At 43.5% G+C, this 27,940-nt stretch overlaps 1 protein-coding gene across 1 annotated transcript; it reads right to left on the bottom strand.

The window, feature by feature from the left end:
• Positions 1 to 881: 881 nt before the first annotated feature.
• Positions 882 to 23,601, bottom strand: LOC113165672. The gene is made up of 5 exons (XM_026365365.1): positions 23,559 to 23,601; positions 23,254 to 23,411; positions 13,137 to 14,784; positions 6,737 to 7,672; positions 882 to 1,180 (listed from the first exon to the last, which is right to left on the bottom strand). The coding sequence occupies exons 1-5, from the start codon at positions 23,599 to 23,601 to the stop codon at positions 945 to 947; spliced, it is 3,021 nt and encodes a 1,006-aa protein (XP_026221150.1). The 3' UTR covers positions 882 to 944.
• Positions 23,602 to 27,940: the final 4,339 nt, after the last annotated feature.

Below are 27,940 nucleotides of genomic sequence, written 5' to 3'. Positions count from 1 at the left end.
CACTGTGGCTACGAGGCCCTGGCTGAACAGGCGCACAGCTGCCCAAGGTGATCTCTGGGTGTGCGGGCGGACTACTGGCACGGGAGGCTGAAGCAGCTCACATTCAGATCATTCTAAAATTATCATACATGGCAGCAGCGGCACACAATAGCTGATTGGGTCTATTTGACATCAGTGGGCCGATCTGGTATATACAGTACTGTACACACATGGGTGGTTCCACTCGATTTAAATAAAAGTAGGAGAAAAAAAAGGACTTGAATGTACAATAATAGAATCACTGCAGTTTTTCCATTTCCTTGGTTCCCCTTAATTGAGCATTGTTCCAGCACGAGGGCATGAAGCATAGGAGTTAATGGGCAATAATTATATGTGAGAGAGGCTTTCTCCCTGGAGTGGAATCCAGAACAAATGGAAGCTTCGATGTGCAACATTCTACTTCATTACATCTGCCGCGATTAAAGCCCGAACATCTGGCACCATATCCTGACAGATAGACAAGATTTCTGGACTGGAAGGGAAATGGAGTGATATTTACAAAAACGTAGCACTAGATATTTACTGGATGAAAGAACAAGTGCTTTGGGCAGGCATGGTACATTCTCCCTTTCAGACAAGTGTTGAACTGATAGATGCATGTAAACACAAGTAAATCGTTTGGACACTTTTGACAAAATGAACGGCACTAAATACCCCCGCTACACTTTCACATCACAAGGGACTTTATTATTATAGGCAGCTTCTTTTGCTACAGATAAATACGTACTGTGGCTCTTCAAGTAAACACTGGAATGTATATCAAGGTTGTTGTTAACGTTTTCTTATTCTGTTTTTTTTTTTTTTTTGTCTTTTTTTTCTTAAACAATCTCAATCATCCTAACCCTTTCGAGGTGAAGCTAAAACAATAATCATAACTGTCTGTATCTGCTGTTGCCATGACAACATCAAGTCCCACAGAGTGATGTCATGCCAATCTGGTCTCTCCCTGGCGCATGGTTGTCCCCCGTGATGCTCTGAGGCAATCTGGAGGGCCTCTGGGGCGTGTGTGAGCGTCGGAGGCGGCGGTCAGGGTACAGGCTGTTGTCGAAGGGCTTGCGGTGGACACACAGGACGTGGGTCTTCAGGTTGCCCTTCTGGGAGGCGCTGTAGGAGCAGTATCTGCACTGGAACGGCTTCCGAGCTGGAAAAAAAAAGGCAGGAGATGCGGAAAACAAACTTAATACAGATGCTAATATAGTTTACAGCAACTTAACCTGCAAAGTGTTCATATAACTAAGAATCCACTTTGGCTGGATGACAAACAAGGATGAGATTCATTTCTGTGAATGTATATCGAATGTAATAATTGACACTTTTCCAGTATTCTAGACCAGATACAGACAGGAAGGAAGGAAGTTCTGACACTGAGCCTTTAAAATCCACATCACACTCGTATAGTTTACATGTTTCAATGGGGCTCAAAAATGTCCTCCATTAGCTACAGAGTGCTAAAGTATGTGCGGGTTTGTAGGAAAATGTAAAAATAAAACAGTCTAAACACTGATTTGGCCTCATAATAACAACTTTCGCTCGCTAACACCCTAACTTTATCAAACACTGTGGCACTTCATAGGCTGGAATTCTTTTTTTTTTTCCTTCTAATTCACTGTAACACATTTCCTGCTCGCAACACAAATACACACCCGCACACACAGACACATAAATAAACACGCGCACAAGTGTTGAGCTGAGGAATGACAGACGTCTGCAGCTGGGAGGCGAGGCACGCCAAAACTTCCTGTCTGTCACTCTCTTTAGCGGCCACTTCATAACTCCACTACAAATATTGTGAACCTACATGACACAGAGTGTCCCTACCTTTAAAATACACAAACAACAAAGCGCATCATTAATAGCTTCCAGGGGGTTTACCTGACCTCAGGAAAAAATCTGTATGACACCAAAGCCTGAAGGTGTTGCTTAGATCAAAAACAAAAAACGGCGCTGGATGACTCATTTACCTTTCTACCTAGACAGTCATGTGTCCTTGTTCAGTGCTGTGCTATTTTTGAGATGTTACCTCATATAATGACTTTCTCTTTTCCCCCCCTGTCTAACACTTCAATGTGTTTTTCTGTGATTCATGGTTACAGTAAACCATTATGTGCTGATGTCATTTGACATCACTTCCCAAAAACTGAGGGCTGTCTCAGCCCTTTCACCCCACCCTCGCCTCTTCCTCTCTATCATGCTCCTCATCAGAGCTGAGACAGCTGCATGCAGCTGAGTACTTGCTTTCACATCTACATAAAAAAGGTGTTTTTTGGGGGGGAAAGTGGGAAAACTCACAGAAGGTGTGAGCAATAAAAGGTAATGCTCCATCTGTTGGTGTATAATAACCTGATGGCCGTAAAGGACACACACACACACACACACACACACACACACACACACACACACACACTCACAGACTAGTCAGAGAGAGGATAAGGTCTGACACATCTGAATATCATCAGGATGGCACAGAGGGGTTTGTGTGTGAGTGTGTGTGAGAGGGAGAGAGTTAGAGAGAGGGAGGGAGGGGGTAGCAGTCTAGGAGAAAAAACTTGCCATATAAACCTATAGAGCAGCTTGTGGTGCACGTTAGACTCCACCTATCCCACGTTACCTTTACAAAGTGGAATAACAGGACATGAGCGGCAGAGGAAAACATAACCATCCATGATTTCTTAAATCATGTGCTGAAATTTCAATGTCACTCCATTGCGTGTAGAAAACTATAACACTGTCACCGCACGTCGCCATTTTTTTCCACATCCCTTGTGACTTGAGAGACTGAACAAATTTCCCTCTTGGTGAAAACTTGCAAATTCACTCAGACTAAACAATGAGACAAGATAATGTCGGTTAAGAAGTAGTCAAAAGGCCTCATGTCTACATCAGTTGCTTCTTATTCTCAGCCTCCATCGCCTCCCTTTTACTCCCTCCTCCTCGTCTTCCTGGGTCTGCTGTTCTTTCTTTACTCCCACCAGAGGAGAGGGGAGGTCCAAGAGAGGGCAACCTCCAAATAAGTTCCATTAATCACAGGCCAGAGTCTAATGTAACTAATATTTTACAATTAGAGGAGACAGCAGCAGGCTCAGAGCCATCCATCTCTTCACCACATGATCCTCCATTCATAGGCTGCTCTGGCCACAGCTTCAGACCAGACACACACCCACTCACACGAATACACAGACATGCGCGCGCGCACACACACACACACACACACACACACACACACACACACACACACACACACACACACACACACACGCACAGGCACATGCATACACTCGTATACATGTACACATGCACAAATGCTGGACAGGAAATGAGAGGGGTGGGATTATGAGGTGTTAACAGAAAGACTGAAGACGTGCCAATAGTTGAAGAAAAATGTGAATACTGACTTTGACTCTGTAGAATACTGACACTGAAGTGAATTAAAGGATTATTCCACTTTATTACAAGTTTCAGTTATTGGCCTTCATTCCCTTTGGTAGCGTTAACAGGTTTTGCTGTAACAAGTAACATATACTGCATAAATACAAGACAAGAGTAGGACAGAGCGGTTTAGCCTGATGATCTAAACTATCCAACTAGAATGTAAACCTGAACGAGAGCACACCTGAAATAATAATTGTTCATCTCATGTGTGCACACACGTTTTTGCTGGGGCAAATATGAATCAGGAAGTCAGACTATAACCTGGGATGAATGTTTATTACCATTGTGGGGTCAAAATTTCCTTCACTTTCTGTCTTTCAAAAAGACTGACCTGGGGCTATGTTGAAAATCTGTCTGATTGTGTGACCACTTGTGTTTCTTGCCTACTCAGACAACTTTCCAGCAAAGTCACCTCACTCGCCAAGAACATTCGAGCACATAACTCTCCATAAAACCACAACTCTCTGCTTTTACATTTTGGTTTTTGCACAAATTAAACAAATGAGGTAAAACGTCTTCATTAGTGAGATTCGGAGGTGCTGATAGACAGATTTTGTTATCTTTGGCGAGAACCAGGCTAACTGTTTGGCTAGAGGTTTATAATTAGGTATGGCTGAAATCGTATTGACTATAATGTCCACAGTTTGACTATCCAATAAATGTCCAATGAGATTTTTTTTTATTCTGCAAATGTTTTCATTCAATTATTTAAATAATAATTGTATGCTATTCCTGTAAAAATGTCCAACTCAAGTTTAGACAGGCTGTGACACAAAAACTATTTTTCTCATATCCTCACATCTCTGAAAGTACAAGAAACAAAAACTTAACTCAAAGCATACCTTGTCCATATACACACATATGTATGCATGTATTCCTGTGTGTGTGTGCATGGGTTTGTGTGCATGCGTGTAAGTCATGTGGTTCGAGTGTGTTGTGTGTCACAGGCTGAGATAATGACCATGATGACAGTGGCGGGGCCGACGGGGGCCAGAGGAGCTGAATGGTGACGGATGACACAAGCCTGAGCTCTGATGGCACACAGACAGTGAGTGATGACTGCACATCCTTCCCAGTGCTCCACCCTTCATTATCTCTATGGGGAGAAACGCAGCACAAAGGCAGGCCGCGCTGCCCTCTCGCTGCCCTCAAACGACATCTGCTCATGGAGACGGCCGCACTACCGCTCTTCTTTCACCTCGCTGTCGCTCCATCTATCTCCATCTATGGTGATCTTTCTCTTCCCTTTTCTCTCTCTTTCTGTCAGCCTCTCTGCAGAGGGTATACAGAGGTCAGACAATGAGATAATGACTTACCCCTTTCAACCTTTCAAATCAGGGCCTTTTCTTTCTCTCTGTCCTCCATGTTCTTTCATTCTTAATCCTTTCTTTATCGATCTTCTCATATTCACTTGTTCTCATGCATCTGAGATGGCTGATGTAATGTCAAAGAAGAGATGGTTTGGTAAACTGGTTAACTGGTTTACAGGGAGCTGATACTCTAATAATGAAGGCACCTGCGTGCTGCATGACTCTAATACTGAAATATGAATTCATGCCTTAATACCTGGTAAAGAAATATTTACAAGCTACACAGCACCTCAGCTGTTAGAGTGGTAAATGTTGCCATCTAGTGGTTCATTCTGAGCAGTGCAGTGCTGAGAGTTTCTGTTTAAAACGCAAGGGAGGGCTCAGTGAGACTAATGAGCATGCAGACAGGTTCAACCAGAGGTCACCATCTGGCCAATTACCACTGTTGGCACATTGGAGCCGACCTGAACTGTCATCACAAACACATCACTCCATGTCCAAACTGCCCGGCAATATGTCACCGTGCCACTCGATGTGCCATACAGTATGGAGAGGATGGGGGCAACAGGAGACAGCCCCATGACAAAGCCACCTGGTCAGAACTGCAGATAGGACAGGCTGCCGGACCACCTGCTTAGTTCAGTTTTAGAGGACACTCAATGGACTCTCAATGTCAGCTACCCATCTCAATGTCCAGTTTGACTGACAGGTGTTTATAGTGTCAACGATGTCTACTTCCTCAGGGAGAGAAAAAAATATGGCGGATCAATCTGCGGCAATGAAAAGGAAAGGGATGCTTTAAATAACTCCTCGCAGCTAGCGATAAATTGATCAGATTGCGGAAGGGCACAAGCAACAGTTAGACTAAAAGGTGCTGCATTCGAGAGAAATGATGCCCATTGTTTTATGAAGAAAATAGCTCAAAAGACAACTGAAAAGTGCCAGATTTTCTAAATCCTATCTAATTTTTCAATCCAAACAGCATTATACACTATAAAAGCAAGAAAGAAACATGAGCAGTGTGACAGCTATGACAGGAGTTGAAGGGGAGGGGGGTGCTTTTTTGGAATATTATAATAACCATCTGTACAATCAAATAGAAAACTACATCTTGCTGTTAGAATCATAAAGAAAGGGAACAGATGTTAATCCCTAATGGAGTTGACAGGCACTTTCCTGTCTTTCACATGAACATATTGAGTTTCTGAATAAGAGGGGGATCAGAGGGAAGGTGTATCATGTTGCACTCATAATACATGCATATCAAAGACCCCAGCTGTTGGATTCCCTCTCTTGAGAGACAGCATTATTAAACCTGCACTCAGCAAGCATATCACACCAGCACAAGAGCTTACGCCTCTCCATCAGTGGGATCCATTGGTTTGGGCGATTTGTAACCTATCACACAAGGAGATTATATCATCCTTTAAAGTAGGGGTAATCAGTGCCACACACCTGTGTCTTCTTTAGCCCTTATTTGAGATCAGAGATAGGATCCGGCAAGAGAAAAAAACTAAAGCGCTATAAGGGAAGTGTCTTGTTCGTAATTGGCATGATTCATTCGCACACTCACACTCACTCTTCACGCATCCACTGTCAGGTGATAAGGGCTGAGATATTGCCAAAAACTTTTTTTGGGGTTTCTATAGCAGCGGCAATAAGGCTGACAGTGTCACGCACTGGTACAAAACGTGCAGCAAGTATGCAAGTTAGTCAACTGTATATAGAATGAAGCGAACTAAGTGTAATATCATATCATTGACATCATCTGCTGTCACGTTTTAGATGGGGTGGTAAAAAAAAGCACGTGAAAGGACTTAACACGGTGAAGAAAGTGAAAGACAGGTCTTTGTCCACTAGGTGGCAATACATCCTTTCAAATATGCAGACAGTGGCAACATCTTGATAACAGGGACAACAACATTTAACATATATGATATATATAAGCTGATGCTCACCTGATGGAACATCTTTCTCCATATTCCCTCCACCATTCAGACTGGCTTTGTGCGTGCTGGCAGGTGCGCTGCTCAGGTTCCCCTGGGATCTGAGGAAGGAGATCAGGCCGGCCTGGTGCTGAATTGGATCAGCCTGTCCCGGAGTCAAGTTCTCCAGAGAAGAGATGGGAGATTCTGTCACAGCTCTGTCCCACTGTCCCCCAATGTCTTGCGTCTTCTCTCCAGGACCCTGGAATTCAGCGGTGACCTGTTCAAACTCCTCCGGCTCCAGAACACTACTTTTCTGCATCTTCCAATTTGCAGCCTCGTCATTTCCGTCCTCTCTCCCTTGCTCGGATTTCTCCAATTCAGTTTCACCGTTGTGACACGTGGAGCTCGCATTCTGTGTGTTCATCTCTTCTTTTGTTCCCTGCACCAAAAGGTCACAGTGATATCCAGGTTCCACACTGAGTTCAGCTGCGGCACTGGAGAAACTTTGTAGCCGGCGGGTAATGGAGGAGGAGAGCCCGTTACTAAAAACACCAGACATCTGTACAAGTGCAGCAGGAGACATGGCTGAATGAGACGTGACAGACTCTGGTCTGACAGACAAATCTAAAGGCTCATACTGGGACTTCCTGGTTTGAGCGGCCAAAGAGCCTTCTACACCTGCATCTTTGTCAGCGAGGTCTGACTGCTTGATGAGCAGAGCGTTGTCACTGTGGTTCTCCACACTAAGGTACTGACCTACAACTGGGCTCCAGTCTTCCCTGGATCTGGGTCTGGGCTTAGAGTTGGGGCTGGAGCTGCTGCTGCTGCTGGTGGGCTGCAGTGGAGAAGAAAGATCCCTGCTGCTCTGCCAGTGGGGGAAGTGGTAGCGATCCAGATGGAAGCCAAGGGAGGCTGTGTGTGCCGCGGTGTACTCGCTGGATGGTGGACACCTGTAGGCTTTCTCACCTAACACAGACAACAACAGCAGAACTATAATGCAATCCAAATCAAATTAGGAAACTATGTGTATATGAGACATACTGAGCATTTTTTGTTCTGAGAGTAGTATGTACCAACAACTGTTGTCTAAACATGAAAAATGTTGCAATCCCGCACCAGGCTGAGTTGAATGATTTAAGCGCTGCCCTGCAGTAAATCAAGCTTGTAATCAGCTTTCAGCTCCAGTGATCCATCATTTTACAGTATGGACGCCACCACCATGTGCAATAAATACACCCAAAGATGTTAACACCAAACGAGATTCTTCCAGAAATAATAAACAGTGAAATTGTAAAGCAACCAGAACAAGGCACATGTGGCAGACAAGAACCTCATTCCATCAAAACCAGTAAGTGGGTTTCCCAGTCAAAAATAACGAAGTCCAACATGTGAGCGGTTCTGATTAACCGCATACTGTAGCTGAGTTTATTTTTGCTTCATACTTGAAAAATGGTGTGATGGGAACATAATTCAAAAAGTACAAAGTGTATTATTGTGGAGAATGACAATGGGTAATTTTTTTCCCTTTTAGCCGGTGAATAATATTCATCTGGATACAATATTTGATCCTGCACGCCATAACTTTTAATTATGGGTAATTTTAATGTCTTCTTCTCTCTGTTTACCTACAGTTTAATCCTTACAGCTATCACAGAAACACCCTTCAGGGTTAAACACACTCTCTGTGACCATTTTGAGTTAGTGATTGTCTGAGACCTTAGCCTTGCACTGTCTTTAAACAGCCCAGCTGTTTCGCTGCCATTCCAATTACAGTAAAAGTCATCCGACGCCATTAAGCCACAAATATTGGCAGTTTATTGCCCAACACTCTCCTGGCATTTGAAGGTCAGGTCATACATTATACTGTGTCTTTTAGGGATGCGTCTGGAATAGGGAGATAAACCCACCACCATTAATTTAATTCTATGCATATTGATGCCTTATTGTTCTTCTTTAATGGACTAATATCTGAGTTACAACAGTGATTCATGCCCGCCAGAGAAATATCAATTTCATACACCTCAAGATCTGACCCTGAGGTAATTCTCTGAGGTAAATCTAAATCTAATGATCTGTAGTTGTTACTTTACTTTGTTTCCAACTTTAATAGAAAAACCACCATTGTGAGCTGAATTGAAGTAAAAGGTGGCTGTTTTTTATCATTTCAAAAGTACAAAACTGGAAATAACACCCACGTATTCTTCAAATAGAGCTGAACCTAATGAAATTGAAAAAAGAAAAAGGAAAATCGTAGCTGAAATGGCACGTTCTTGTCCTTGAACTAAAGGCAGCAACTCCTGTTTCTCCTATATACTGTATACGTTTGTGAGTGTCTGCAGTGTTTGATTTGTGTTTGATTTAACGTCTGCGTACATTACATGTGCGTGGCGACGTGTGTGGGTGTGCAAGAGCGGGAAAGACACTTCAACAGCGCCACACCCTTGTCTCCAGTAACAGACAAAAAAATCTAAACAGCTTAATGGAACTCTTTCAGACATGCTATATATCTCAATTATTCTGTGGCTTAAATTACGATGACATTACCGGCCAGCTCCAAATGCAGAAAACACATATATCTGACCTCATCTTTCAGCGTGGACCTTCCTAAACCCATTTGCCAGCCTACATGAGAGCGGTAAAACAACACAAAGACTGAAGAGTCTGCCTTTTTTTCTCCTCCTTTGGATGGGTGCCATCTTTGTGATTGCCTGGTTCATGCTAACTTAATCAGTTTAAGATTTACTTACACTGCCGAGGCTCACATTATGTGAGGGGAGTAATTTTAGAGCTTAGATTTATCAACCAAAACTCCAATTACTGCATCATTACAAACCCCAGCCTCTCTCACCTAACACAGAGCATCTAATGAAGTGATGCGTATGAGTTATCCGCCCTTACTGGATGTGCAAGGCGGAGGAAAAAAGTAAATAAATAAATAAATAAATAAATGCCTCCAGTGAGCCGTGTCTATGGAAAAAGCATGCAGCTGGGTTTGGACAAGTGATTCATTTCATATGGAAATAGACTTTAAGATTTACAACCATACATCACCGTCAACGCAATCGCAGGCTCACATACTACATGCTTACACAGGCATTTGGCAGCTATATTGTAGATATCAAACTCTACATACAGTGGAGCTCTGGCTCTTTCTATATACGCAATCAAGCACCTGAAATGCAAAACAGAGATACATGTTGGCTGGTTTGGTTTAAGATGAAACAGAGTGAGAGCGAGAGTCACACACAAGACGGGTGAGAAAAACAGGGGCACCAGATGTTCTTTGATGTTTATAATAGCATATATTATTAATATTAATTAGACCACATAGTCAATGACGCATTTGGGACGTTTCCAAGTCAATTAAGCCAAATGGCATTCAGGAGACGGTGGAACAATATTTCAAGGCAGGTGTTCAGAACTCCCTGGGTAAATCTTTTTATCTGCATGCTAGGAAAACAAGCATTTTGAGCTTAATTTGAGCCTCATATCTGCAATAATAATTAAAAAGAGGATTAAAAGACAGAAGTGAGAGGGAGACAGAAAAGCCAACAGGTAATCAGTGTAGACAAACCAGTCAGACTGACTCTGATCTCTGAATAAGAAGAATTTGTGAATCCCAATACAGGACTGAGTTAGATAAGGACCCCGTTTAGTTAAAAGATGCTATTACTGTCAGCTATTACAAAGAATGGGCTGATGTAACTTTAACAGCCAAATGAAAAGTGATCTGCAGTACAGCAGCCTGCTTTATCTGTGTTTCTGGGTAAACCGCAGCTCATGTTACCATTCACAGTTTTACAGACACTTATCATTTCAGGCCGTCTTTGCTCTTACAGGAAAAGTAGCGTAAAAAGCATGGAATGAGGGACAAAACACATGTAGGGACAACATCATTACATGGTGTCTGCTCATTGACCTTGAGGTTAAGAGTATTGAATGGGACTAATTAATAACTGTCAGAGCATTTTATGTTTGTCGGGCATGCTTTTTATATGGAGCTGGAATCTAACTGGTCCAATGTAGGTCAGAGGCCTGAAGCATGCACCCTTCATTAGTTTATCATTTTAAGAAGGGTCATTATTCTTAATCTCAGATTATAATTAAAGTCAAAGTGCATTTTGAAATATGTCCTGATTAGATATTGAGAAAACTAATTCGTAACACACGCCTTCTATTGAAGTCAAAGCAGGATTTCTAATTTTAAGATGCCGAAAATTTGTAGTTAAAAATCTAAATCCAGCACTGTATCTGGATGTATCAAGCAAAGAAGCCGCCTCTCGCTCTGACAGCCATGACTGTACTATATTTGCTATCCATATTGAGAACATCAATAACTTCATGGCCACCATAGGCTGACTATGAATAATTCAGCCAGTAATTCTGGACTAATCAATGTTCCTCAAGCTGAACATCTGGCAGTGGTAATTCTTCCTCAGCATCTCTGCACTCCTGAATTAGAAAACACTCACTCTCTCCCTCTCTCGTCCTCCACGTCCAACCATCGACGCAGACAGACTTGATCAGTTACAACCCCCCACCTCCGAAAAAACTTATCCCTGTTATTAAACCCTCATCAAGTGGTGCGTGTTCTCCATATGTGTAGGATTTACCTATCTGTCCCGCAGCAGACCTGTGTGTTGAGCCAGGGCCAGCAGCGTGTGATTGTGTTAATTAATCTGTCATTGTGAGCGCAGGGAGCAGCTGCAGAGGTCTCTGGGATATATTGTCAGAGCTAAACAATGCGGTGCTAAGCCCCCAGAGTGAGTCTACCATTACACAGGACTAAGAACAGAGAGGAGAGGAGGAGAGGAGGAGAGGGGGGGGGGGGGAGAGAGAGAGCCTGCCGGATCCATCACTGACTAAAGCAATGACGCCTGACCTTTACAATGAATTAGTTTCCATGCTTAATATTGACTGAAATTAGAGTCTGATACTGAATGTGCCATCCCAGAACTGTGTGCACTCAAATCCTCAGCTAGCCAGCTATCATAAATGTTTCTGGAAGTGACACCGTATGGTCTCAGAGATAGGGGAGAAGAGGGAAAGTAAAAACAACAGAGCCTGAATATGTTTCTTAAAGAGCAACCAGAGAGGGATTTGGCCATAAACTGTCATATGTAAGTATTCAGATACCAGTATGTGTGTACAATATGGAAACAAAACATCTAATGAGATTAGACCTGATCCATTTATCTCTGCTATACGGCCATCATTTACGAGGATACTGGATCCAATTCCACAAGAGCGCATCAGACTTAGCTGTACATAACAACAGTGCTCTAGCACTAGGAGAAAAATAATCATAGTCATAAACTGTGAAAAAAAGAGAACAAAAGTTTGGATTTATATTTCTTCTCTTCTCTTAAAAACAATGTTGTAGCAGTAATTTAGGCTCATGATAACATGTTAGCAGGATGCCATGACAAGAAAGGCATTTACCCAGAGAGCCGAATCATCCAAATCACCAGGTGGAACAGAAGACTATCAATAAAAATACCAGGTGGTAGATCAAATCATAAAAATCACTAGGTGGTATATATCAAATCATTAAAAACACCAGATGGCATGCATTAACATCTTGTGCCCCCGTAGGCAAGGGGTGGGGATGTGACGGATATAAAATAGAGGGTACTAATTATCCCTACGATTCAACATGATGTCATTATCTTTAAAAGGAAGACAAAGTCTTGTGGATGACAGTAATATCTGTGGATGCGTTGCTGACCCTGTGCTACATGTCCACCTACAGCAAGTCGACACATAAAGGCAAGGCCACAGCTGTCATCTGGATATTATATTTTTTAAAAAGGAAAAAATATTATACAAAAAAATATATATATAGTGTACTAATTCAGATCCTTTGTTATGTTATTCTATACAGATTCCTAATGCACAAATGACATCTGTTTGCTTCTTGCAGATGTCATTTTGATTCTCATACTAGAAACAAACAGATCAGCAAAACAAAGACAATTCACTAGCAATTCACGATTGTCGCTTTGATAAAGAATGGAAAAAGATGATAACCATATAAACGTGTGAATGTTATAATGTTGATCGTAAGTAATCCAGCCAGGACCTTTGTTTTTGTTTCTCTGTCTCTCTACTGCGTTTATTTCCTGCATGCTTCTCTGCTTTATACAGTCAGATACAAAAGCAAAAATGTCAGAATAGCATATTTAAAAAAAAAAAAACTGAAGCATCAGAGTGCGAGATATTTTGGTCCCTAGTGCGAAAAAATACGATTTATAATAAGATTAAAATAACCTTTGGAAAGCTCCCCTCAGAGCTGTTTTCACAAGCTGAGCAGTACTTCTCGTGTTGAGTAAACTGAACTTAATGTGTAAAATCTGAGAAGGGCAACAACAACAAGATCTTAAAATAGCTTTCAGAAGAAACTAGCTTTCCGTGACTGAATTACCCGTACCTGGAGAAGAAGATTGTGGTTGATGGTCCAGGATACTGCCAGAATGGGAGTTTCCCGCCTCTGTGATGATCTCTGTTGGCCCATGATGACTCATGCTGCATGGGCTACCAGGTCTGCTGACGACCTTGGTGTCCGGGTCACCGAGACACATTTTCCCGTCGTCTAGAGGGAGACGTCTCTCGGGTATGTAGGAGGAGCACTGCTGCTGGTCTTTAGGATTGAACATTTGTCGCTCAACAGGCAACCCCGGTGTCATGATCTGCCAGCCCGGGTAGCTGCTGCTGCTGTTCTGTGTCTCTCTATTAGAGATGACTTTCTGCAGATATTCCATGCTAGTGGCGCTTAGCGGAGGGTGGAGATGATTTAAACTCAACAATGCTGAGCTCTCGACATCTGTCAGAGGGCCCGGACCTGAGGTCATCATCCTCCCTAACATCTCCCTAACCTTTATGTCAACGCTTGCGGTGGCGAGTATCTGGTTGTAATCTGGCTGTTCAGCTCTCTCAGCTGCGAGGAATCTGTTGTGAATGCGGGACATGTACTGCGAGTACATGTTGCTCTGATGGTCTTGGGTTAAGCTACTCATGTTGACAGGGGTGTCGTGTTCAACAGGAAGATTACTCTTAGCAGCCAGTTTGTTGAGGTGGACCTTCATGTGGTTCTTGAGAAACCAGGGTTCTTTGAAACGGCGGCCACAGATTTGACAGCAGTGCTCAAAAGAGTCCTTGTGTTTCCTCATGTGACCCTTCAGGAACCAGGCCTGACTGAAGGTCTGGCCACACACCTCGCAGGGGAATTCACCAACAGGTTTCTCCTTGTCACCGGACCCCACAGCAGGCTTCTGTCCCGAGCCTGAATCAGCAGTTATATGTGTTGTCTCAACGTGGCCGATGAGCTCCTCCTCATGCGAAGCGGCGAACTCACACAGGGTGCATTTGTAGGGTTTGTGTAGGATCCTGATGTGGCGCTCAAGTTCCTGCTGCTTCCTGAACTTTCCCTTGCAGAATGAGCAGCGGAACCCCGTGGATTGAGGATGAATGGCCTCATCATGGATGGTAGTCACCTTGGGAGAGGATGCATGCGGCTGGCTCTCTGCTGACTCAGAGCTGCCTAAAAACTGAGGTTGTGACAAAACAGTCTGCAGCTGGGGCTTCTGAAGTTGATTTATTTTAGATGTTTGCTGATGGCTAACGTGGCTGGCTCGCATCTGCCGGTCCCTTAGTATGGCCCTTTCCTCAAGCTCATGAAGCAACCTGTTCTCCTCTCTAATCCTCCCACGGCCTTTGCCCAGAATGCCTTGCTTGTGAGTGCGGAGGTGTATCTTCAGGTTGCCCTTCTGTGCAGCCCTGTGGTCGCAGTATGGGCATTTGAAGGGCTTCTCGCCAGTGTGTGTGCGCATGTGGAGGGAAAGGATGCTGTTGAAGCGAAAGCGCTTTCCACACAGCGGGCAGGGGTACTTTCTGTTTTTGCGGTTGTCATCCTGGGCTGAATTCACCTGGGAGACAATACTTTGATTGGAGACTCTCAAAAATTGGGAAAGCTCCACTCTCCCGTTCATACTGCTGAGAATCCTTGCATCCATAATTTGATTGGCCAGAAGCGCCATCTGGCTCCTAATTGGGTGGGTGGATGGGGTAATGAAGCTGTCCTTTCAGGGACTGGCTGATTTTACAGTATGGTGGTCGGGAGTGTCTGCGTGGGACAGTCCAGAGGTTAGCAGTGAACCGTATGCTGACTTCTTGCACTTATTCACTTCAAACAGGATGTTGATTCATGCTGTTCAGATGAAATGACTGTTTGTTGTAGCTCAGACCTAAAGAGGAAACAGAAGTAGCATTAGGTGAATTCAAATTCTGCCAAAACAAAGAAAGTATTTAAAGACACTCACTTTGAACTCCGAAAGGCCAAGACCAGGTGAGTAAACTGTTAGTAAGGTTATGTTCTGTCAATTAGGTGGGTAAGTCTGTACTTTTGCAGCTGCTATATAATGCCAGTGATGCACCACAAATAGGTCAGGAAATAGAGCAAAGTAGGTTCTGACTCTTCTCATCCTGTGTTAAGTATACCTGTGGTTTTTGATTATTGTTGGAGACTGTAAAAATGCTGATTAAGTAAAACCACAAAGGCTTCCTCAACAAATATCTCATCTTTACTAAAGGTTAAGGTGAACATCTTTGTCTAGATCTCCGTTTGTACTGAGGCGAAATACTAAGACAGCACTGACATCAAAGGTTGTCTCCTTCTACCTGCTCTTTGCATTTCACAAATCAGTGAAATGCTTGAAAAAAATGATTAAAGTGAAAGAGTTAAGCTTTTTCAGCAGGTTTATTGCATATTTGAATAAAAACTTTACCAGGATAATTATGTCACAGGAGTACTAAGGAAAATAAACAACTTAATGATGCAAAAATGCAAACTAACGTTGAAGGAAAAATATCCAAATGGAAAGCTAAAGTATGCTTCATTCCTCCCCCTGCCCAGCTCCCATTTTTATTCAACTGTAGCAACAAAACAAAGCTTCAAATTCACATCGTGCTACAATGGTAGAGGTCACATAAGCGAGCCCTGCACAGCTTTAGTGCAGCACCAAAGGGCACAGAACAAAGCCTGCACTGTCCACAATGAATTAACACAGGCTTACATCATCCTGGACTGCAACCTCAGTCAGTCATGAAAATGATGTACACAAAACCACACAGATAAAGAGCTGGCAGGCTGGCAGCAGTGGTTGGTGCAAGCAGGATATCTGCTGTAAGCTGCAGATCAGAAATCAATATGGTAGATCAACCATATACTGTAGAACTGACTGAATCATATCTGCAAGAAAAGTGATAAAATTATCCAATTATTATTAGAATACAGTAGACTCACTTCATTCTGTACTTTTAAACCAGTTATTTCTTTACAATTAGATTTTCTACCCACCTCCCACCCACTTTCAAGGATTACAGTCATTTAAACTATTATTGCATTTGCCTCTATTAATGTCATTACCGTACTGTAGCCTTGGATGTGTAATTGTGTACAGAGTATCCATTTTGAAGTCATTCAATCAATAATGATTGATCAAACTCAACTTAATGGCTAATGGCTTCTGCAGAATTTAATGACATCACTTTGACTACTGTATATATATATATTTATATTTCTTTTACTAAGCAAGGAATACACCTGTCTGGCTGTCACATCTACAAGGCTGAACGCGTGAGTGAGGTGAGTAAACTTAGCACAACCTTATTCAAAACCAAGACACTGAATTAATGTAACTAAAGGCCATCCAAATAAAATGTCTGACAGCGGGTCTGAGCCACCTGCTGCTGCTACTGTCTATAGTCCATAGCAACCTCAGTCAGTCATGAAAACGCTGTACACAAAACCACACAGATAAAGAGCTGGCGTGCTTGCAGCCATAGTCGGTGTGAACAGCGTGTCTTCTCTGAGCTGAGATCAATGTAAGGCCTGTCCTAATCATATCTGACAGGGAGAAAGTGAGCGAACGATATTAGCATACACTAGGTGCACTTCATATTTGCTAAAGTGGTATTCCTCTGATTAACTAAGCATAGCAAGCAGGCATGAAGCCTTCTGTGTGTTCGCCGGTGCACGTGTAGGTTTATGTAGGAACTAGTGGAGATAGGGAGCAGCATGCAGGGCCATCAGGTGTTTTCCCTGTCAGAGTGGATTAGGCTCTTTTGGTGCAGATTGAGAGAGTGCTTGATTGTTATTAAGCATCGTGTCACAGTAGCGCCTCTTAGGTGTGGCCGCGCAGAGACAAACAAGGAGCAGGTGTGATTTAGCAGAGGCAATAAAAGAAGAAAAAAAAAAGTGACACATACACATTTAAACCAGTCATGGGAGCTGTGCATTTTGGAAGATTTTAGATCTGACGTTAGATTTACTTTCACTGCTGTCAGGCCAAGGAATGTGAATTTCAGCATTTAATCTACAAGAAGAAAGATATATTATTGGTTTACTTTGTAGTTGCAGCATATTGTCAGCTATGATGGATGGATAATATTGTAAATCCACAGTGAGGTGATACTGGAATGAAACACATGGATACAATTTATAGATAGGAACCGCATACTTCATATTTCTCTTTAACAGCATTTAAAATCATTCACGTTATGTTGACGGCTGAGCCGAAAACTGCAAACCTGAAGCGGTAGTAGTAAACAAACTCGATACTTTTAAAAGTGAAAAAATGGAAACGAAAATTTAGAGTAATGAATAAAAAATAAGGAATGTAGATGTCTGTTGCCTGGAGAACAAAAAAAACAGCACATGGGGTAAAGGTGGAGCTGATTTTAACCACCTTATGTACTGACAGGTGGTGAATCCATAATAATATGTCATAATTTATTAGCTGATAATATTTATGTGCATAAAGTAACAACTAAGTGAAGCGGTAAAACTGTAAAAAGTGCAAGTACCTCAAAATTGTACTTTATTAGTTGGAGTTTGAAAGTGTGTGTGCAGCATACATGCTCTGGGTCTGTTTATATGAACTTGTGGAATTTGAATACCGCTATGCAGACTGAGGCTATGGTGGTATGCACGACACAATAATAAAACTGTTATACATTCATGCATACAACTATCAAAGTGATGGCATTACATTGTGATGCTTAACTATGATACACTCTCCTACAGATATCCATGCCTCACATACACAAACCAACAACACAGTGTGATCTGTTGATGCCCCGCATTCTTTGTAACGTGCCTCTGCATACTTCAAAATCATACATAACAAGAGATCACAGCTTTCCAAATTCCTGGAATTCCGACTTTCCCTGCATGCAGCAAACAATTGTTTTATTCATTATTACAGAGCAGGATTATGTGCAGACAGTAAAACCTTGTGCTGTACATTTGGCCCCCCTTGTGTCTCTCTTTCCCCAGCCACCATGTCAGCCAGCCAAACATCCTGTGGACTGCCCTGTCAGGGGATGAAGAGCCAGTACAAGGAAGAGGGCAGTGGTAGCACAGCTGCCCACCCTGACCTGTACAAAAGATAGCACCCATATACTTTCTGACAGCCAGATTAATGAAACCCTATAGGAGCTTCTCTGTAGGCCCCCCAAAAGCCTGACGGAGACAGAATAGTCTAACCAGCACCATTCATTACTGTGGGACTACAGAGCACAGAAAGAGCACACACAGCACTGACAAACTAGCTCCTTGTGAGTAATAGCTAAAGAACTCATAAAGGAATACATACACATTTGTTGTGGATGCAGTAAATCTATGCCACTTCTTTTACAACTATCAAAAATCTGGCTTGTGTCCTGTAAAAATAAATCTGGCGTACATCTGGTGCAGTGGTGATGTGCAGATATTTGGGAGTCAGCTCTTTCACATGTTCACTGAAAGGAGGCTTTCGATTAATTTTGTTTGTCTCATACAGTAATGCAGATTAGTGGCCTTGAGTGTAGCAGAGAGAAAGCGGTTTCCTTTGGCAACATACTTATAGATACAGTGTGCAACAACTGCAAATTGTGACTGACAACAGTTTTGCTTAGTGGTGACCAGGTGTGTTTGTACCTGTATGAATCAGTAGAGAAACTTCCACTTGAATGGAAAAAACACTGATTTGCTTCAAGTATTTTACAAACTGTTCACAAATCACATGTGTTCATAAGGACAACATGTGAATATGACAAGCATATGCAGTATCATGACCTGATTACAGTGTGTATGTGTGTCATATTTAAACTTTGCATTCATGAGCTTCCTCTTATGCTTTCAACGGCGCTCACAGACGGCACAGAACAAGGGCATATAAACACTGTCTCCTCCACTCTCTCATGCTGCCTCTCTCATGCACACACGCACACGCCCGCAGACGGGCACGTGCATATAGAATGTATTTTAAATCACTAATGTGTAAACAGTTGCTCTTGTTTGCACAGACCACCTGTTCTTTCTGGACACAAACAAAGCTTTGGCGTAGGATGGGGTGTGTTAACAGTGTGGGGTGCGTAGGGGATGCCTTCCACAAGAGAAGCCTATCCACATGGTGTAGGCTGCATCAGATGGTTGGGCCCTGCAGGACGGCAGCCAGCTCCAACAGAACTCACACAGATCTCAAAGAACGGAGCTTCTTCAGTCTGCAACATACTGACATGTTTTGCTTTCTTGAAAAGTACAACTTCCCCCCAGTGCAAGGAGAGCCGGTGCAAACTGTTGTCTGTATATCATTTAAAGGGACAGGATGCTTTTGTTTTTAACGTCATATTCGCATGTTGTGTCACAAAATCTTTGCAAAACCGCAAAGGGGTGGCAAAAAAAAAAAAAAAAAAAAAAAGGAGAGAAAACTAGATGTGTCTACTTTCAGTTTGCTAAAGCACTTGAAGGCACTAAAACAAAAGTCATTAAACGAGTCATCACAAAATCACAGCAGGAGTCTGGTAATGCCACTTACAGTATCTCATTAAGCTATGGCATCTACAGGAAAAAACTGACAAACAAAGAGCATAATCCAAGGCACATTAACTGGGCTGATAATTCAATGAAGTCTCATTTGGCAGCCATCTTGCCCTTGTGATGGTCGTTTTTCAGCCGCAGCAACAGAGCACAGACCCCTCATAAAGTTCTCTCTCTCTCTCTCTTACCGCTCTCTGTCTCTATCTCACACACACACACACACACACACACACACACACATCTTTCTCCTCTCAATCCCTCTCTTTCGCTCTCTCCCGCGCTCTCTAAAACAACAAAACATCCACCATTAGACAACGGGGTACCAGCGTAATTAGAAAATGACTTCCTTTGCAATCCTAGCTAAGTAGTTTACACACTGTAATTACAGGGACAAAATCATCTTTTCATCATTTCACTGATTGAGCTCATCAACCCAGTGGGATCCCAGGACTGTGCTCAAGCAACATCTGGGCTAAGAGAATTAGCCCTTAGTTTAGCAGGCCCTACACAGTGGCAAGCAACTCTGTAGGAACACCGGACATGGCCGTGACACACATGTCTAACTGAGACGGTGTTCTGGATTTTGCATTAGACTGGGCCGTTGGATCACAAGATATCATGAAGCCCATGATAAGCCAAATGTTCAGAGTTTACTTATTTTAATGCAACAGGATACAATTCAGGAGGAGGGCAAGGTCACCGCACGGTAACTATCTCTATTTCCCACACTTCCAAAAATGCCATATCAAATTTTTACTCCCCTTCAGCGAACTGCTGCACTTGTGAATTGAAGCACTGAAGATTGACCTTGGTGCACAACAAAATGCCTTTTCATGGGACCCTCTGTTTACTCTAATTCTCTGTGTGCCCTGAGCCTTGACTTTCTAACAAACACATGTGGTCCTGGAGTTGAAGGTGAAGTGCTTTCGTTCGTCTCTGTCCTGTGGAAGGGCTCTGCCTCTGTGTGTTGGCAACAGAGGCAAGTGTTTAATGTGGCAGCTGTTAGCCTCGTGGATTTTCACTAATCACTCTCTCCTGATTACTCTGATGAGTGTATGATGCTCTTAAATAATCAACCCGCAATGAAAAAAAAAAAAGAAAAATAATTATCATCATCTCCCTAAGTAGTGCAGCTGCACCCGCCTGCAATAATTACAACTAGAACAGGGCGCCTTCTCTCGTCACTTACAACCACTTATTATTAAAGATAACGCTAATTGGTGCGGTGGTGGGCGACAATTCTTCATGGGGTTCATCGTAAAAAGCCAAACCTTGAAAGTTATGGCACATTAGAGGTCTTAAAGCCAAGGTATGGTATTAAACATTGCATGCTGAGACGCGCCGATAATCTGAGCCAGGGGAGTAGTAGACGTCCTATCAGTAGCCCCTTGGTTTCCTCACTGCCTTGCCCTCACTCCACCCTTCCCCCACTCCTGGTATCAGCCTGGCAGACACAATTAACATTTTCATAAAAACAATTCCCTGCCTCCAATAGTCCAATGTAATTTGTTTTCCATCTCTGTTCATTAATCATTGTTTAAATCGGTGAGCCATCCCCTCCACTCTGCCATCTGCACTCAGCTGTGTTACAGATATGACACCTTCTCCCTTAATGGGAGCTGACAGCCAAGAGAGGAGGCCTGTGGAAAATAGCTTCCTGCATGTGCACTTCCACCTCACATACTGCCAGCAGGTGAGAGAGGGGTATTTAATGGGTTTTGATTAATCTCAAAGGCAAACAACATTACACTACAATATTATACAGGATGCGGCGTATTCACATAGAACTCTGCAGTACAGAAAGTGCTCCAAAAAGCTACAGCGACTGGAAGAACTACACCAAAACTCATGCAGAATATGTTTTATAACAACGGCAATGCATTCCACATTTTCTTGAAGTTGTCGACTGTTTTTTTTTTTTCCTCTCCTCTAGTTAAATTAGCGCAGTGTTCCTACAATATGCTATTGTTTTCCTGGAATTGGGAGCAAGGTTATTAATTATTCACTGTTGTGTTCTCATATGAGGGGGCTATGCTTTTCACTGTATTGCCTCATAGCTCAAATACTTAGGGCCATGGTACTCGGGCAAATTTCATGAGGCAATATCACAGAGATATTATTATCACAAGGCAGACACTTAAGAGATTAAAAGTTTCCTGAAGAGTTTGAATGACTGGAAAGGTTCAGATTTCCCTCTGACAGAATTTCAAAGTTCCAGGATTTCTAAAGTCCACATGGGAAAGACAAATCAAATAACTTTTGCCTCGCTTTTTTCCCCCTTTCAAGTGATTTTAAGCCTAAGTCTAAATAGCTTAGGCATTTTTGGGGGGAAGAAAATCCTACTCAATGTGGTAGTAAGAAGGTGCCAAAAAGTTCATCTGGCCTGTTGATTTCAGCATGGATTACAGATATTCAAATCATGTGCCTCATGTTCAAACAAGTGCTTCTATCAGGGGAGAAAGTTGCCAAGCAGAGCTTTGTCATGTAATCTGCATGAATTTACTGCAGCATAATGAGAAAATGGCAGTGGCACTACATTTAATACAGTTTCATCCACTCACCCTCCCTCTCTCTAATTTCCTCTCAGTTATGATGATAATAATTTCAAATAGCCCTCCAGTCTCCATACAAGCTATAGTTTTACATTAAAAAAAAAAAAAAGATGGGAGTCACTTAAACACACCCAGGCTCAGTCTTTCATCAGGATTTGTGTCACAGCATACACATGGTCGCAGTTACGAAACGCTTTAGACAAACGCCCCAACTCTTTTTGGAGTGTTTCTAACAAGGACAGCAGCAGCAGCAGCAGTAAATGATGTGTATATTCAAAGCTGAATATTTCATGTTGATTGATCGTACTGACTGCTATCCACCTGCTCCTCCTCCTGTCCCACCGGAGCTGGCATGAGGAGAATTCAGTAATTGAGAAGAGCAGAGCATGGTCTCTCTTTGCTCACATATGACAGATGGGGCATCATCGCTTCAAAGGAGAGCATTTGGAAACAGGAGCAATGGGGGGCAGAGGGTGAGGGTGGCGTTCAAAGTAGCTGTGCCACTCTGTACAGGTGACAATAAAAGGTTACAATATCTACAGCACGGCATCTTTAATAACTGTTTTAATAAACACCAGGCTGTAAAGAATAGATTGTGATGTGCAGATACCCTGCATCATTATTGTCAGTCACAACCACGCAACTTCATTAGTATGTATTTTGGTGTCTAGTGTATCAAATATTTTACATTATTCAGCTTTAGGATTTATATTTTTAAATTAAAATCAATAGACATCAATGTGTCATTTTTTAAAATCGCTCCATCTTCACATGATGCGATGTGATGGAAGGTCGTCATCCAACATTATGGAACATGTTCATGGTCTGCACCAAGCTTAACCCAAAGACACATGTAACATATAAATGCACATTAAACACGTTTGCTCTATTCTACATCCTTCTGAAGAGATGTTGATCTGTATGGTTGGATTGTTATTAATGTTTGCAATAACAAATTGAGCTGAATCCCATGGTCACCTCTCAGCCCTCGCTCTTACTTACTTTTACACCCCCCCTTCAAAAAAAAAAAAAAAAACAGTGGCAGCAGTGGGAAACGCGTCTATCACAATCCGACTCGTAGGAAACTTAAACTCTTTCACTTTACGTTTTGAAGAATCGCAGTGATTTGCTCTTACCTTGGCAGCGCGCGGAGACGCGGAGGACACGAGGTGACAGCTGGAGTTGAGCGGAGAGTGATGTTGAGCTGGATGACTGACTGCTGACTGACGCTTCACACGCTTTATCACAAACGCCTTGTCGGACCCAGAGTTCCCCTTGAACTGCTGTTTCCTCTCTAACAAGAAAGAAAAAACAAAAAAAAAAAAAACAACAACAACACAACAACCTTTAAAAGCTTTCGCCAGACGAAGGCAGTAGTGCGCTTTGGTCTGTCGTATTTCCAGTTGTAGAAAGAGGTAATGAAATCTTATCAAAAAATTACTCGGGATACTTCGACATGTCCACAAGCCGTATGTCTCCCTCATCTGGCCACTGGTGTGTAAGTGTAACAGACTGGCGCCGTGCGTAAAATGTGCTCTGGTGTCTCCAGGACGCAGACATCGTCAATGCCCCCCCCCCCCCCCCCCCCCCCCCCCAAGAGATAAATTCAAGTATTATGTGGTATTATGCGTGTCACATTTGGTAAGGAGATTACCTGCAGGTGTTGGACTTTAATGTGCTTTAAAAAAAACTTGTGAAAGTGTGATGGCTTCGTCCGTCATGAGCTTTAAACTCGCTTTTTTTTTTTTTTTTTTTACGTAGACTGACACTGTGTGTTGTGTTGTGTTGTGTTGACCCTTATGTGTTGCACAGCAGCTGCGTCTTGCTGTATGTGCCCCAAACTGTTTGTTGGCATCAAGGGGGAATAAAGGATGTCTATACCTCGGTGATTCAGCATTATAGTTGGTAAATGGCTCTATTAAGGAAGCTTAATTGGATGCTTGTTACATCTATCACACTTCCACCGTTCATGTGACCTTCACTGTAGATTATCCTCCAGGAAAGTGAGGAACAGCCACCTTACTTCAAAAAAAATGAAGGCATTCCAACAATCTAGTCTCAGACAAAAAAATCTTAGATATACCCAGAAGCCTCTAAATGAAGTAGAAGTCATAGCAGGTGCTCTTTTTTTCTTGTATTGAAAGTTAAAGCATCTATAGGTTTTTTTTGTTTGTTTGTTTGTTTGAATGGAAGTGGGCTAATTATTAAAGCTGCAAGTGATTGCTATTTAAATATAAGTGATTTTCTCATCTAACACATCAATTGTTGTGAGTTTGTCTGAAAACTGTAAAGCCACAACAGATTTTAAGAGAATGTTTGTTTGTTTGGCTGGTTTGGTCAACCCCAGTGACACAGGATTTGGAACAAGGTAAGACAAGACAGCAAATCCCATTTGAGAAGCTGGAACATGACAATGTTTGATATTTGAGCCGATAAAATTACAAGATGGTGGAAAAAGACTACAACTCCAAACGTGAAAAGATGGAAGAAAACAGGAAATCGACTCACAGTTAACCAAAAGATAGATTTTGAGTGATGAAGAATTGTTATTAGAATACTTGCCATATGCCATTGTTGAATTCTCTTGAAAGAAATGTGATTGAAAAACCTATGCATGCATATAAAGTATGTACAGTACTGTGGAAATGTCTTAGGGCCACCAGTTGATTTGTTTTTTAGTTAATGCCAGAGAGGCGTTGGGTGAACTACATGGAGCTATCAGCGACGTGCAGAACGCCCAACCTGACGGCCTGGTCATCATTGCCGGAGATTTCAACCATGTAAATCTCAAGTTAGTGCTCCCTAAACTCCATCAGCATGTGGACTTTGCGACGAGGGGGGAGAACGCGCTGGATCGTGTTTACACCAACATCCCCGGCGCGTACCGAGCGGAGCCCCGCCCCCACCTCGGATACTCAGACCACATCTCTGTTATGCTAATTCCAGCATACAGACCACTTGTCCGACGCTCCCAACCGGTTCTGAAGCAGGTAAAGACCTGGCCAGCAGGAGCCATCTCTGCTCTTCAGGACTGCTTTGAGTGCACCGACTGGGACATGTTCAGGGAGGCTGCAACCACCGGTGATTCCGTCAACTTGGAGGAGTACACATCATCAGTGACCAGCTACATCAGCAAGTGTGTTGATGATGTGACCATCTCCAAGACCGTCACTACACGCTCCAACCAGAAACCGTGGATGACTGCTAGGGTGCGTGAGCTGCTGAAGTCGAGGGACTCCGCCTTCAGAGCAGGAGACATGACGGCCTTAAGAACAGCAAGGGCTGAACTGTCCCGAGCCATCAGAGAGGCGAAGCGCGCGCACGCCAGGAGGATCCACGGCCACTTTGAGGACAGCGGAGACAGCCGGCGCATGTGGCAGGGCATCCAGGCGATCACTAACTACAAGACAACTCCACCCGTCTGTGTTAGCGATGCCTCCCTCCCAGATGTGCTGAACGACTTCTACGCCCGATTTGAGGTACAGGTAAAGAATAACACGGTAGCTAGGAAATCCACCCTTCCCTCAAATGATCAGGTGCTCTGTCTCTCCACAGCCGACGTGAGGAAGACTCTACGCAGAATCAACCCACGGAAGGCTGCTGGTCCTGACAACGTTCCTGGCAGGGTCCTCAGGGAATGCGCAGATCAGCTCGTGGATGTCTTCACTGACATCTTCAACATCTCCCTGAGCAGCGCCGTTGTTCCTACATGCCTCAAGTCAACGACCATCGTGCCGGTGCCGAAGACGTCTACTGTCTCCTGCCTCAACGACTACCGCCCTGTTGCACTCACACCCATCATCATGAAGTGCTTCGAGAGGCTGGTCATGAGGCACATCAAGTCCCAGCTTCCACCCTCACTGGACCCGCTGCAGTTTGCGTATCGTCCAAACCGTTCCACGGACGATGCCATCACCACTACTCTCCACCTGGCTCTCAGCCATCTGGACAACAAAGACTCATATGTTCGAATGCTGTTCATAGACTTCAGCTCAGCATTCAACACCATCATTCCCCAGCAGCTGATTGGGAAGCTGAGCCGACTGGGTCTGACCACCTCCCTCTGCAACTGGATCCTGGACTTCCTGACTGGGAGACCCCAGTCAGTCCGGATCGGGAACAGCATCTCCAGCACCACCATGCTGAGCACTGGGGCCCCACAGGGCTGTGTGCTCAGTCCACTGCTGTTCACTTTGCTGACTCACGACTGTGTAGCGATGCACAGCTCGAATCAGATCATCAAGTTCGCTGATGACACGACTGTGGTGGGTCTCATCAGCAAGAACGACGAGTCAGCGTACAGAGAGGAGGTACATCAGCTCTCAGCCTGGTGCAAGGCCAACAACCTGTCTCTGAACGTTGGGAAAACTAAAGAGATGGTTGTTGACTTTAGAAGAGCAAAGAGTGACCACTCTCCACTGAACATCGATGGAGCGTCAGTGGAGATCGTCAAGAGCACCAAATTTCTTGGTGTCCATCTGGAGGAGAACCTCACCTGGTCACTCAACACCCGCTCCATCAGCAAAAAGGCCCAGCAGCGTCTCTACTTCCTGAGGAAGCTGAGGAAAGCCCATCTGCCGCCCCCCATTTTGACTACATTTTACAGGGGAACCATTGAGAGCATCCTGAGCGGCTGCATCACTGCCTGGTTTGGGAACTGCACCGTTTCGGATCGCAAGGCCCTACAACGGATAGTGAGGACAGCTGAAAAGATCATTGGAGTCTCTCTCCCCTCCATCACGGACATTTACACCACACGCTGCATCCGCAAGGCTACCTGCATTGTGGACGACCCCACCCACCCCTCACACCCAATCTTCACACTTCTGCCATCAGGGAAGAGGTTCCGGAGCATTCGGGCCCTCACAACCAGACTTTTGAACAGTTTCTTCCCCAAGCCATCAGGCTCCTCAACACACACACAACAAACTGAACTGAGCACACATACTCGCTAGATTCGACATGTTTCCATCCTTCAATTGTAATTGTATCATTCCGCTACTGGTGCCTGTTTGTGTTTGTGTCTTTTTGCACTGTTTCTGACGTCTTCTGCACTTTTCTTGGTTCTGCCTGTTGCACTAGGTTGCACAGGATGCTTTAGGTTTGCTGAAACTGCTCTCGCCCATGTTTCGTTTTTGCCGTTTATGTAGCACATGGTTCTGGAGAACGTTGTCTCATTTCACTATGTACTGCTTCTTATGGTGTGGAACAAAAGTGACTTGACTTGACTTGACTAGCTATGCTATGATGATCATCCATCCATTTTCTTAACCGCTTGTCCACTGTAGGTTCACAGGATTGCTGGAGCCATTCCCAGCTGTCATCTGGCAAGAGGCGGGGTACACCCTGGACAGGTTGCCAGTCCATCGCAGAGCCGACATGCAGAGACAGACAACCTTTCACACTCACATTCACACCTACGGGCAATTTAGAGTCACCAAATATCCTAACATGTGTGTCTTTGGAGGTGGGAGGAAGCCGGAGTACTGGGAGAGAGCCCACACAGACCATGCAAACTCCACACAGAAAGGGACCCTGCCCGTGGATTCTGGCTGTGAAGCGACAGCGCTAAGCACTACGACTGCCGCCGTGTGATGATCATATCTATTCATTTTTCAGTTTATACATTGGAACAAATAAAAACACAAATAGTGGTTTCTTGGCTTCTCTCCTTTCATAAAGATCCCGATCAAGCTTCTGCTGACTATAAAAGGATCAACTTGGCATGAGCCGAGAAAATTTCTACTATATTTGTGGCTTTTAATACAATGTACATATTTCCTACATTTTCTAGTTATGTTGTAATAAAAAAGACTAAGAAAT

This window comes from Anabas testudineus, chromosome 6 (genome assembly GCF_900324465.2).
Source record: "Anabas testudineus chromosome 6, fAnaTes1.2, whole genome shotgun sequence".
Classification (NCBI taxonomy): Eukaryota; Metazoa; Chordata; class Actinopteri; order Anabantiformes; family Anabantidae; genus Anabas; species Anabas testudineus.
This window is presented reverse-complemented; position numbering and strand designations above follow the sequence as displayed.